The following is a 12,857-nucleotide window of genomic DNA, read 5'->3' as shown; positions in this document are numbered from 1 at the left end:
TCATGATGCCATTATCTTATTACTATCTCCTTTCCCATTAAAGGAGATTCACTGCTAGACTGTGTCAACTGAAATGAAAATAAGGATATATTGAGACTCTTGAGAAGTGTTTGCTGAATTGTAAGCAGTTACACGCACTAGATTTTATATTTGATTGGATTGTTTCAAACCCAAACCCAAACCATTATTAACGCACTATCCAGAGACCATCAGAATTAAAATTCATAACATCAGTGAGGTAGCAATAATTGCATGGAATTATGAGTGCATAAGAATCAATGAAGGAATCATTAATATAAATGGAATAAGTGACTAAGCCTGAAATAATATACCAGAGCAAACAAACTTCTTAACCTTGAAAATGTCATCTCCCTTATAGGAAGTCACATTTTCAGAAATAAGTTTCCATCAACAGTCACAATAGATAGACTAAAACAACTTTATTTGCCATCAAGCTACTCTTACTATTTAAAAATAGCTGTACTGCAGGGGTGTCAAATTGGCGGCCCATGGGCTGGATGCGTCACATGCAGGCCACGCCCACCCCAGCTCCGCAAAGGCAAAAAAAAATCACAATACGTCACGTGATGCGATCAAGTTTGACACCCATGCTCTACTGTAGGTGGGGTGGGGTGGAGAGAAAGCAGCATTATTCTCATTCAATTTATCTAACTAAACTGTGCAAGAACTGCAAGTAACATAGGTAGAACTTACGGGCTCATATTTTCATTTGAGAAAATAGAAGAACAGAAAGCTTTAGTTTGGGTTGAAAGCATTATCAAGTTCACAGGTTAAAATAGGTGAGAAAGTGCTGCAGAAATGTTCTGCAGAAGCTATTTTGCATGTTTCAGACTAGCTCTTAACATGTTTCATCTAGACCTAATTGGAAGAAACATTTAGCTTTTGTGAACTAGAGGCAGCATCCAAGACCAATTAGTTTAGAATACAGTTGGCCTTCAGCTTGAGTTACTGGCAAAGTTCACATATATTTTTTTATGCAATTTGACTTGCATTTAAATTGAGTTGCTGTAAGATAATAACCTTCAGATAGCTAAGTATTGACCAGCCCTAGCATCTCACTATTCTGTCATTATGCTTAGAAAATGGTTGAGCTGTAGCTCAGTGCACTAATGCATACAGGCTTTAGAATCACTTTATTGAAATAAACACTGGTAGGTTAAGATGAAAGGAAATGGAAAATATAGACAGAAATCAATAGTTGTATAGAAAAATGTACAGTATTGGTGCTTTTTTTGTATTCCAACTCTTTAGTTCATGCACTAATTTAATACTTAAACTCTCAGTCAATCTCCATAGTGGAGAACAAACTGTCAGCACAATGCTTGATTTAATATTGCCCACAACAAAGAAAATCCAGAATTCATTTTATTTAAGATGATTGGATGCCATTGGCTTCCTTTCAACACTTCCATGAAAGGATAGGGACTTGGTTTTACCTGTGACTGCTCTTTTGCTCTGGGATAATTTCTCTATCTGGATGACTTTTTGGCACTAAATTTTCAAAAGCCAAAGGAAGTTTTCAAAGAAAACAATTTCAAAATATCTTGGAACTCACTATTCATAGAAATAGTGAGGATTAGTTCCTTCCACTCAAATATTTCAATTTTAAAACACAATTTCTTAACGGCATATGAAGCCTTTGTGTTTTGATGCATTTAAAAGTAATTACTTGACAGATACGTGAGTACACTTGGTTTTATCTGACTTTTATAATATTTAGCATACACAACCAGTGTCTTAAAAGATTAAATTTCCCTGTGGAATACTGTATTTTATATATTCTGATCGTGTTAGTGCAAACAATATTATCCTCTGAAAAGTTTCAGAAATTGAGTCATTGTAATGGTCAGAAACATCTTAAAGTACAGGAAGAGAATTCAAGAAAATATCTTTCCTTTCCTGCCCAAATGACAAAATAAGGTTTATGCTTAATTTACTGTCCCTGGTTGCAATCTGCCATCAGAGACCATAGACTGTGTTGTGAATGATCCAGCATGTTATGTTTATCAACACAAAGCAACCTTCACTCTGAATACCTAATATTCCATTTACTCAATACATTCATTTTGTTACTTACTACTATTGCTGCTGCATTGTGTTAACTGAGCCTTGCCAATGTGTCAGGTTGCTGCAAATCTCTGCAATGCACGCACATGCCACACTTCGCCATTTCTGGGAATAGGGGAAGAACCGGAGAGAGAGTAACAGTGCTAGCCAGTTCAAAATGAGCAAATAAACATTGCCTTCATTTTGAATCATTTTTGTAGCCAAATTTCAGTGAAGCGTCGTGACAGAATCATATTTATTTAGCTGATGAGAAGAGGAAAAGCTGAAGAAAGAAAACAATTCCCAAACCAGAACAGCAGCTAGAAAGGGAAAAGTCACCACAAACAGGCAGTGTGTTATTATGGCTGGGGTACACTAGAAATGTTCAGTTCTAAAATGACTTTTGCATTATGCTTGCAATGTGACATTGAAGCTACAGCCATTAACAAGAGGGCTGATGCACATTAGTCTTTGTGCACTTAATCTCTTTTCAGTACTGAACCTGGGTCTGATCAGTGGATGAATAAAGATCTCTCCTGGGGGAGTACTGTGTTTATAAACCTGGATGTATACAAGAGATATATTCTTAGTCAATGTAACAGATAATTTGCAAGGATTGTGCCCAGTAGCTCCAGCCATTTATAGTACTGTAACTGAATTGATGCAAGCAATTTTAAAAAAGGGCTTGCAAATGTTAATTATTACAAAAAAAAATATTTCTCCTGATTTGTTTTCCATTCCTCATCTCTCTTTTGAAAAGAAAATCAACAGTACTATACAACTAATGGAGTTATACTCTCTAACAGGATCTCATTTGCCTAATGACAAAAAAAACTATCTACTCATTATTTCCAAAAAGGATCAGGGATTTATAACCGACGCTAGCATCGACAAATTCTGATAATGCGACACAGAGCAAATACTTAATTGGCAGTCAGTTGGCATCTGAAATAAAAACCATGCTTTAGGCTTACTGAGAACTGAAAAATGAAAAATAAGATACCCTGACCATATTAAAGGCTGTCTATAGCAGATAGTTTTGAATTATTGCAAAAATGGGGAATCTAAATTCATGGATTCAAGTGTTTGCTGAAATTGTTCGTCCATGATAATATCATATTTTCCATGTTGATATTGTATTGTATTCCTTATATATGCAATTTTCTTTCGCATATAAATTAGTGGTTTGTGTATTTGACATATTTCAGGTTGTATCTTTGTTCAAATCCCATCCAGTTTTAAAGATTCCCAAACACTGACAGAGGTTACATTAACACCTTTTAGATTTGAAAGAAGTTTGTTTTAGATGCACATGGTGCATTGATTATGGCATGAATTACAATTGCACATACAAATCTTGAGTGGGTAGTTTTACATTGAACCAGAAAGGCAATGTCATTAAAATGGATTCCTCAAAAAACCCTTTTGCCAAGTATGAGAAGAAGTGGATTATATTGGTTTTGCAATCCATTTGGCTGGTGAAGACCAGATGCACTGGACTATGGGCCAGCATCCCCTGAAGCTCTGGCACATGTATCTTGGAAGTATGATATCTGCTGAATGCTATTCCTCTTTTTGAAAACTCTCAAGCAATGATTGGCAACCATATAAACAACTGTTCCAGAGAGAAAATGTTTTTATTGCTTTGTCCTACTTGTGCTTTATTCCAAAATAGACAAATGCGTTACTTTCTGATATTAACTTTCGAAATTCATGTGACAGGATTATAAATATAAGACGTAAGTAAATTAAAAAATTGGATCGAAACCAAAACTCAAATTTACAATAGTTCCAATGAAACTACTGGGTATATACTTTAAACCCTGATTAAAACTGGATCAAAGTCATTGGCTTGTTTTGCAAGGTTTCGAAGCTGGGTATCATATTTACATCCTCTCAAGATCAAATGGCATTAGGATATATTTAATTTAATTCGACCATGAGAAGATCTTCCAGAAGGCCTTAGAAGCTGTGCCATTTTAAAATGATATAAATAACAAAGGATGCATTTTGTAAACTATATCTCCTTCATTGTAGAAAATGGAAGTCATTCCTTGCAAATCAAATTGCTGTCTTGCCTTGCCCATAAATACAGGGCAATGCCATTGTATATCTGTGTTTGTAATTCCTTGTTCAAACATACTCAGATTAAAAAAAAAACACATTCAGCTAATTATAAATCATGAATTCCTTCTACTTCCTTACAGTTCCAGATTATCAAGAACAGGATATATTTCTCTGGAGGAAAGAAACTGGTTTTGGATTTAGGATTCTTGGTGGAAATGAGCCTGGGGAACCAGTAAGTATATGTGAAATTAGCTACGAAATTATTTTTTCATATCTTCTTAATTTCTAGGATCATCTTCAGCAAAATATGGCCTTGCTTATCTAAAGTATATTGCTAGCATAGCCTTTACCTGTCTCTTGGATATGGCACATGATTGTCAAACCCCGCACCCACCCACACACCCAAAAAAACCCAATAGAGAACAATGTTACCAGCCATATTCTGAATAGCTATGGTCTTATTTTGGTCCAGCTCAAATACGAGTGGGCAGTTTCCACCAGCAACTGGCTTAGCCCTGAAGCAGTTGTGTAATAGCTACTGAGCTGAACATTGAACAGATGTTATCAATTCTAGTCTGTTGATGATTTGAATCAAGTAAGGTAAGACTTTTCTAAGCTACATATACAGTCTCATTTAAGAAAAATCTACAAGAACTAAAAGTGGTGAAATTCTGTATCAGATATTATAGGAAATTTCTGTAATATAAAATACCAATATAGGAAATTTCTGTAATATAAAATACCAATTAAAAATGGGGGGCGGGTTTGAATGAAACCGCACCAAAAATAATTAATCAGTCCTGCTTGTTGTTTGAAATAGGAAAGTAGTATTTTTCCCCCTATGGAATCAACTGGTTACTACTATCTGTTTCATTATCCTTTTTGTGAATGTGTTTCACAGATATTAGATCTAGGTTAGATCTAGGTAATCAGATCAGTCCTTTTGGATATTTGGGGTTTGAATCCGTTAGGATAAGACCTCTGATTTGGAGCAGTCTTTTCAAAGGTGTTTGGGGCGTAGGTAATCCTGATTTGTTTCTTGAGCAAGTGACAGCTCTTCTCATATACATTCACTTCCTTTTCACAGATTTACATTGGTCATATTGTGCCATTGGGTGCTGCAGATGCTGATGGTCGCCTGAGATCTGGAGATGAATTGATCTGCGTGGATGGAACACCAGTAGTTGGAAAATCACACCAGCTTGTAGTCCAACTTATGCAACAAGCTGCAAAGCAAGGCCATGTCAATTTAACTATCAGACGCAAAGTGGTATACACAGGTAGGCTTCAATGTGACTGTGTGGGTGTTTTATTTCTATTCTATACTTGGAAGAATAGTACATTGTACTTGGAGGAAAAACATACAATAAGGGGTCTTTGGTGCTCTCTGAGCTTGGTTGTTTTCTTGCAGATGTTTCATTATCCAAACTAGGTAACATCATCATACACCATTGTGTAAAAATACAATACTTGGAAGAAAATTTACTGTAGCATCTGTGAAGGTATTGAATGTAACCCAGCAAAATTACCGAAGTGATCAGGATTCATGCTGAATATTCTCCTATAAAAGTTGCCTTGTTAGATATGACCAGATTCATTTAGTTCAACTCTGTGTTTATGGCAGATGCTTCTAAAATTACACTGATATGAATGTGATAGTCATACTCCTGCTATTTATTCTCAATTTCTAGCATAAAACTGTGTGTGTGTGTGTGTTTGTGTGTGTGTGTGTGTCTGTCTGTCTGTCTGTCTGTCTGTCTGTCTGTCTGTCTGTCTGTCAGATAAGGAAGATTTGATGGTACCTTATGGTAGAAGGCAAACTATGCAAGAAAATGACCTCCAGATATTCAAGAGTTCCAGCCTTCAGTATGGCCCTCTGAAGCATGCTTAGTGGAAGGGCTGAAAATGCCCTTCCTTAACTGAAGCCTGTATTAAAAGTATCTTCTTAGTGATTGTTAGTTAGGATTACTCCTCAAAATATGAAAAACAAATGGGACACACAAAATAAAGTATAGTATAAAAGAGAAAAAACAAATTATTGTACACATTCCAAATAGTAATACAACCTTTTGTCAAACTATACTAAATTCTGTGATAGAAAAAAATAATTTGGCACACTGAATCTTTGAATGGTACTCTTAATCTTTGAGTACCATTGAGCAAAAACTGATCATGCATATTCTTCTCCAGTGTTAGCGTCCCCTCAGATTGGTGCCACTGTTGAATAGAGATATATAAAACAGAAGCCTTAGGTGAACTTTGGAATATAGAAACATGTGTAGAAAAAGATTCTCCCTAAAAGTCGTCCCAATAACAGATTTCTCCCACCTGTCAAGATTCTTTGTCTTACATCTTCTTTAATTGTTGTCCATTATATTCAGTGGATACAAAGCAGAAACCTAATGTATCAGCTTAATATTTTTCTGTAATACTCCTAAAAACTTGGCATTGCTGAAAAACTGTTAATCCGGGATTGCATCTTTCTCAAACAGTCCCCAAAGCAGAGAATGAGGTCCCCTCTCCAGCTTCTTCTCATCACAGCAGCAACCAACCAGCTTCTTTGACCGAGGAGAAACGCACTCCGCAGGGGAGTCAAAACTCACTCAACACTGTCAGTTCAGGCAGTGGCAGCACCAGTGGAATTGGTAGTGGTGGGGGCGGAGGCAGTGGTGTGGTCAGCACTGTGGTCCAGCCCTATGATGTTGAAATACGGCGCGGAGAGAATGAAGGTTTTGGATTTGTCATTGTGTCTTCGGTTAGTCGCCCAGAAGCTGGAACAACTTTTGGTAAGTACAGAATATGCTTCCAAAATTTAGATTTTGGTATGAGGTTTATGTGACTCCTATCAATATTTTAACTTCAAAAGGACATAGAGGCTCCAGTGATGCTTTTGGCTGGGAGGGTTACCCTTAATGCATCTGTAGTGTTTATTGAAGAATTAAGCCTTCACCGATGACCAAAACAAGAGCAAGGGAAAAGACAGCAACCCTAGGTTAATAACAGAACCTAAATTATTACACTAGAGCAGGGCTGTCACACTCGCAGCCCGTGGGCCGGATCTGTCACACGCTGGCCACATCCCGTTTAGTGAAGGGGGGAAAGTCGCGATACGTCATGTGACGACGCCCTAACGACATGAGTTTGGCACCCCTGCACTGGAGTACAATGACAATTGTAATTACAAATACAAAACAGTAATTAAAATTCACAAATGTGCCCCTTTCTATTTCAATAATGCGCCTAATTGGAAAGCAGGGCTTTGGGAAATGTTTGCCTCCCAGGTCTTGTTCAAAGCTGAATTACAATTTTTGTTTTGTGTTGACTTTGTTTTCTTTCTAAAAGAGACATTTTGAAATTGGGATTCTAGAAATAATGGCAATAGGAGCAGGGAGGAAAAAAAGACAACAAGGGGTGTAATCCTATGCTTAAAGTAAGAACCCTCTGTAGCATATGGCTTTTCTTGAGATAAACAGATTAGGAATTTTTAAGAAGGTACTGTAAAGGAAGCATATGTGCTAGCAATGTGGATTGTATAGTTGGCATGGCATTCCTTTTGATTCACTTTTTAAAAAACATGACACCATTCATGAGGAAAGCCTCTCAGGTAACCTCTTTTTGCCTGTGAGTGTTTTCCCATTTACCTTCTAGGTAAGGCTTGACCTTCCAGGTGAACCTTGCAGATCAAACACCTGCACCCTCTTCTTTCAATTCTCCCACCATTGCATTGAATACATTTTAAATTAACTAAAGCCTAAATCAATGGTGAATCGCTATTCCATTTATATTTCTCTTGGCACAGGGATGGAACTGAGAGGCTTAGATAGTCTAAGACATTCCTGCAGAATAAAAACAAATAAATAAATACGATGGAAGCTTCTTATCTCCAGAGCTTTTTAATCTGGATTTAACCCTGTACCTAGCTAGAACTGCTGAGATCCAAATCAATCTAAATGTATTAGAGATGGGGTGTCACCTCTTGACTCTGGGGCCTGTTGATATATTTATTGCTTAAGCACCCAAAAAAGATTCATCTTCCAATTTTCATCTGTCAGCTCTATACATACCAGGCACTCCACTAGTTAACAGAGGAGTTTTCAAACTTCTTTTCCACTCTTGAGGAATTTATATGATTCTTGTTTGCATTTATTGTTTAAAAAAAAAAAAAAGGACTTGGAATCACATGAGATAGTTATTCAATCTTAATAAAGCCTAAGTAGACATAGTGAATGCCTACTAAAATCATAACAGATAAAATAATGCGGCAAATATTGTCCGAAACCACTCAAATCCCACCCATTCAGTACAAACTTACAAATATAGAAGGCAAATGGTAAAAATGTATGTTCCAAGCTCAGAGAATTGTATTGCAAGATCTATTGAAAGGATAGAGTGGTCTGTTAAACAAAGGTAATTAAATGTTTACTTTTCCAGTTTGGTTGGAACACGAGTGATTAATGTTCATTTCTGAAAGTTTCTTGAAAGCTCGACATACAAGGCCACGTGAAAGCAAATTTATGTCTTGACTTCAAGTTAATCCCTCCCTTCTCCTCTGCTCCCATATTCTGCATGAAATCCTTGTCCTTGGCTATACAGTGCTTACCCTGTATCTGTAGGAGGCTTTATAGGTGGTCAACAGAAGTGGGTCAGACTAGATCAAAATTGTCTTTTCTACAGTCCTGTGGATTAGGTTTGTTCATTCCTAATTTTTTTTAGAAATTAACCAAGAAATATTTTTCTTGTATGATGGTTATATTTATGAGTAAACCATGATTACTGCTATCTATTATGAAAATAATCCATTCTACGAGTTATAATGGACTTTGGATAGTATATGGCTGATCATTTAACTCATCCTTCATTGTGATTTTTTTCATGTTATCACAACATAGACATAGTTCTAAAATTACTAATACAAATACAGTACCAGCATATTATATTTGGATGGCTTGATGAAATCTCCATTCACACACAAATAAGGCCTCCATAATCATTATGGCCCCATGCAAAGTGAACGAAGTAGCTGCTTCAAAACACAATTATGTGTAAAGTTCTAAAGAAACACTGAGATGTGGGCAGGAAATGTTGACAAAGTTAGGTAAGGGTACAATCATGTTTGATGTTAGTTCACATTGCAATCCCAGAGCTGAATTTTTGTGGAAACAAAATTGGCAAATTGAGATAGAAATGTGAAGCCAAGTCAGAACGCCAGGAAAATAAAATGTCCAAAGAAGAGTGGAGTAAGCATTGCAGTAGTGGTTTAGATTGATTGTAAAAGATATAAAATATAGAGAAGAAGTCAATAAATACACAGTAATCAATAATTTGGAATGAAGCAAAGCCATTAAAAGTTCCTTATTTGATACATTTAAAAAATCATTGGTTTTCTATGCTCTATAAAAGCAGAAAAAAATGAAGATACAGATATACAGATATAATTATCCTGTTTCCCCTGAAATAAGACATCCTCTGATAATAAACCCAGTGGGCTTATTTAACATGCGCTAAAATAAGCTTCCTCCCAAAAATAAGCCCTCCCCAAAAATATTTTTGGAAATCAGTTAAGACGGCAAGAGGAGCCCCATCTTGCTCCACTTGCCCCAAAATAATAAGACCTCCCCGAAAATAAGGCCAAGCGCTTATTTCGGGGTTCAAAAAATATAAGACAGGGTCTTATTTTTGGGGAAACACGGTATAAGTAATTCCTGTTACTCAGTGATCATATTGAAAAATAGTTACAGCTTAAACTGAGGAATAGCTTGGTGTAGCTCAACCTAACCACCATTGTAAATTAAATTATGTAATCCATTAAACTGCATAAAGTTTAATGCATAAAGTAACTCATTTTTATTAAAGAGAGAAGATTTTCATTACTTCTAAATGTCATTTTAAAACAGCAGTAGGGTAGAAAATCATTATACAATTCACCATACGTTATACAATAGGAAAGAATTCAATCTAGCATTTCTGAACTATCCAAAATATACACAAATTTAGGGTGGATCAAAACCAATAATGAGAGTAGCAGGTATAGATCAAGGCCAACAAGCCTGTTGCTCTCCAAAGACTGGTGTAAAATTAGTAAAGGCATGACATATATAAATATAAAACAAAATAAAAATAAAATGAACAATAATTTCCCTTGTTCCTCATCATTACCCATACTGGCTAAAGCTTTTGGTACTAGAAACATTTGGTAGAGTTGATTAGGAAAAAGGTACTGTAAACATATTTTTCCTTGTCCCTTACTGTCATCATTTAATCTCCCATCCTTAACCTGCATATCTAAAACTATTAGCTATGGAAATAGGGGTTGACAACTACCTGTATTTAGATTCTTGAAATATTTGGGGTACCTTTAAGATTTCCCATATAAACTGTTCTGTTGACAGTTTATATTAAATTGCATTGAAAGTAAGCATTTTTGGAAAGCTCTATATTCCCCTTGGTCCATCTTTAGTGGCTTTGTCCCTGGCCTCAATTAGTTCCTTTATTCATTGTAGTAGAAACTCCTAATTCCCTACTGCTTTTATCCTTGCTGAAGTTATTTTTTGTAGAATCTATCCTTTTGAGTTTGAATTAAGAGAAAACTCATTCTTTGGTAGGCAATACAACGATTGTCTTTCAAAACGGAGAAAGAACAAAACATTGGCAGAGATTTTAAGCATCATTGGCTAAGATTAAAAGAATGAGACAAAGTTGGATTCAAGGAAAATCAAAGAGGCTCGGGTTGCCATTCAACAATTTCAGATTTACAAGGAGAATCCTCGGAGATTTTATTCTGAGGGCTGCTGAGCACAGTGGCAACCCATTCAAACATATCCTGCAATGTAACAAGAAAAGCCTTATGTGCAGAAGAGAAGCACTATTAGACGCATAGGAAGCGCTGATTAGCACATTCTAATATTTGCACTCACAGAGTCAATTGCCAATGTTTTGAACACTGGCAGCAAAGCTCTCCTTTAATAACGTTTGCTTGATGCATTCATTAATTAACCCTTAACCTTCTCTTTCCCTTTTCAACCCTTTTTCTCCTTTCCCCCTCTCGCCATGTTCCCAACGTATTTAAACAATTTGTTTAAAAAAAATGCACACGCGCAAAAACAAAAAATCAATTCAAAAGCAGGCAATGCATGTGTGGCCATGCCTCACAAAATAGGTCGGATTATTGAGGGGAGCCCAGCAGACCGGTGCGGGAAGCTGAAAGTCGGGGACCGGATATTGGCCGTTAATGGATGCTCCATCACCAACAAATCACATTCTGACATCGTCAACCTAATTAAAGAAGCAGGAAATATGGTTACTCTGCGCATAATTCCAGGAGATGGTAAAGTATACATTCTTTCTTTCAAACCCTACCGTCTTTCATACAATACAATATTGTTTAATTGCTCTAGGCTGCATTGCTCTGTTTTATTTCTCCTCCTCCTCCTCCTGATTTTCTCTTTCTGTATATACAAGTAGTCTTTGACTTACAACTGTAATTGAGCCTGGCAATTACGGCCCTAAGTTGTGATTGTCATAATGTGGGTCATCACATGATCCATCCAATATTAGGAGCTTTTTTGTAGGGGTCATTAAGTGAGTGTTGAGGTTGTTAAGCAAACCCATTGTTTGCTATGGGCCAGTTTTTTGCTGCAAAGCAGAAGTAAACGTCAGTTTCTGACAAACATGTGACTGCAAGACACTACAAATGGCCGTAAATGTAGGCCAGTTACCAAGCACCCAAAATGCTTCCTTGTAATGGCAGGGAGGGCAGCCATTGTAGCTTTGGAACCTGGTCGTAAGTAGCTTTTTGGAGTGTCTGTCATAACTTCATTGTAAGTCAAGAACCACCTGTGTGCTGGGACATGGGGAGAAAACATGCTACTTTTATGAAGAAAAATAGATATAGTGTTTTGTAAGAAGTGTCTCTTTCTGTATATGAGAGCAAAGGTTAAAATAAAATACTTTGCTGCTCTGATTCCCCCCCCCCCCCCCCGATTGGTATGAGCATCCATGTATCCTGGGTGTGTATCAGTACATTGCATATGCTTCCTAGTTGTGTTATGTGCACAGTAGTAGTATATTGGTTTGCAAATTAATCTCTGGATTAGAGGGTTAGATGCATAGTCCATCTCAAGTATATTTGGGCTAAAACTAAGTTTGGGTTGTGTCTGTTGGCATATTGGCCCAAAATATACTAAACTATTACTATTATAGTTGCTTTTTATGACTGTCACTGTCATTATCCATGGAGTAAAATATGGGTGCAATTCAGGGGTGAAATCTACTTACCTTCCTTACCGGTTCAGAAGTGCACGTGTCGTACCCAGACCTTCTCCGCATGCGCAGAAGGTAAAAAAACACATTATTTCCTGGTTAAAACCAGGAAGTAATGACACCCGGGCGGGTGAGCGGACCTTTTCTCCACCATCGCTACCGGATTGCCAAACCAACAACCCAAATCGCTACTGGACCAGGCGATCCGGTCCAATCCGGGAGCATTTCACCCCTAGTGCAATTAAGTCATAAACCATTTATCTTCTGATGGCCCTGCTGAATTTATCTTTTGATGAAGAGAAGGTAGAGGAAATTTGGTCTTAGCCAAACATCACTATGGAGTGGTATACAACTCTGAGTGCTATTTGCTATAACTTACTACAAAGCAGTATATGAAAACCTCAGTTGATTACAGATCACTTGGGCTGGAGGCTTTAATGTTTAGGATCCATTCTGATTTTATC

The 12,857-nt window shown here is 36.9% G+C and overlaps 1 protein-coding gene across 1 annotated transcript in view; it reads left to right on the top strand.

Moving 5' to 3' along the window:
* The window catches only part of MAGI1 (membrane associated guanylate kinase, WW and PDZ domain containing 1), a 120,910-nt gene that overhangs the window by 87,495 nt on the left and 20,558 nt on the right, over positions 1–12,857 (top strand). Inside the window, exons 12-15 of the mRNA XM_070936851.1 lie at positions 4,275–4,366; positions 5,222–5,414; positions 6,627–6,920; positions 11,255–11,458. Of these exons, the coding sequence (XP_070792952.1) occupies positions 4,275–4,366; positions 5,222–5,414; positions 6,627–6,920; positions 11,255–11,458 (783 nt within the window). The remainder of the gene's footprint in view (positions 1–4,274; positions 4,367–5,221; positions 5,415–6,626; positions 6,921–11,254; positions 11,459–12,857) is intronic.

Source organism: Pituophis catenifer, unplaced genomic scaffold (genome assembly GCF_029215685.1).
Source record: "Pituophis catenifer annectens isolate HBS135680 unplaced genomic scaffold, rPitCat1.0.hap2 SCAF_2, whole genome shotgun sequence".
NCBI lineage: Eukaryota > Metazoa > Chordata > Lepidosauria > Squamata > Colubridae > Pituophis > Pituophis catenifer.
The sequence above is the reverse complement of the archived record's forward strand: the minus strand, read 5'-3'. Positions and strand labels throughout refer to the sequence as shown.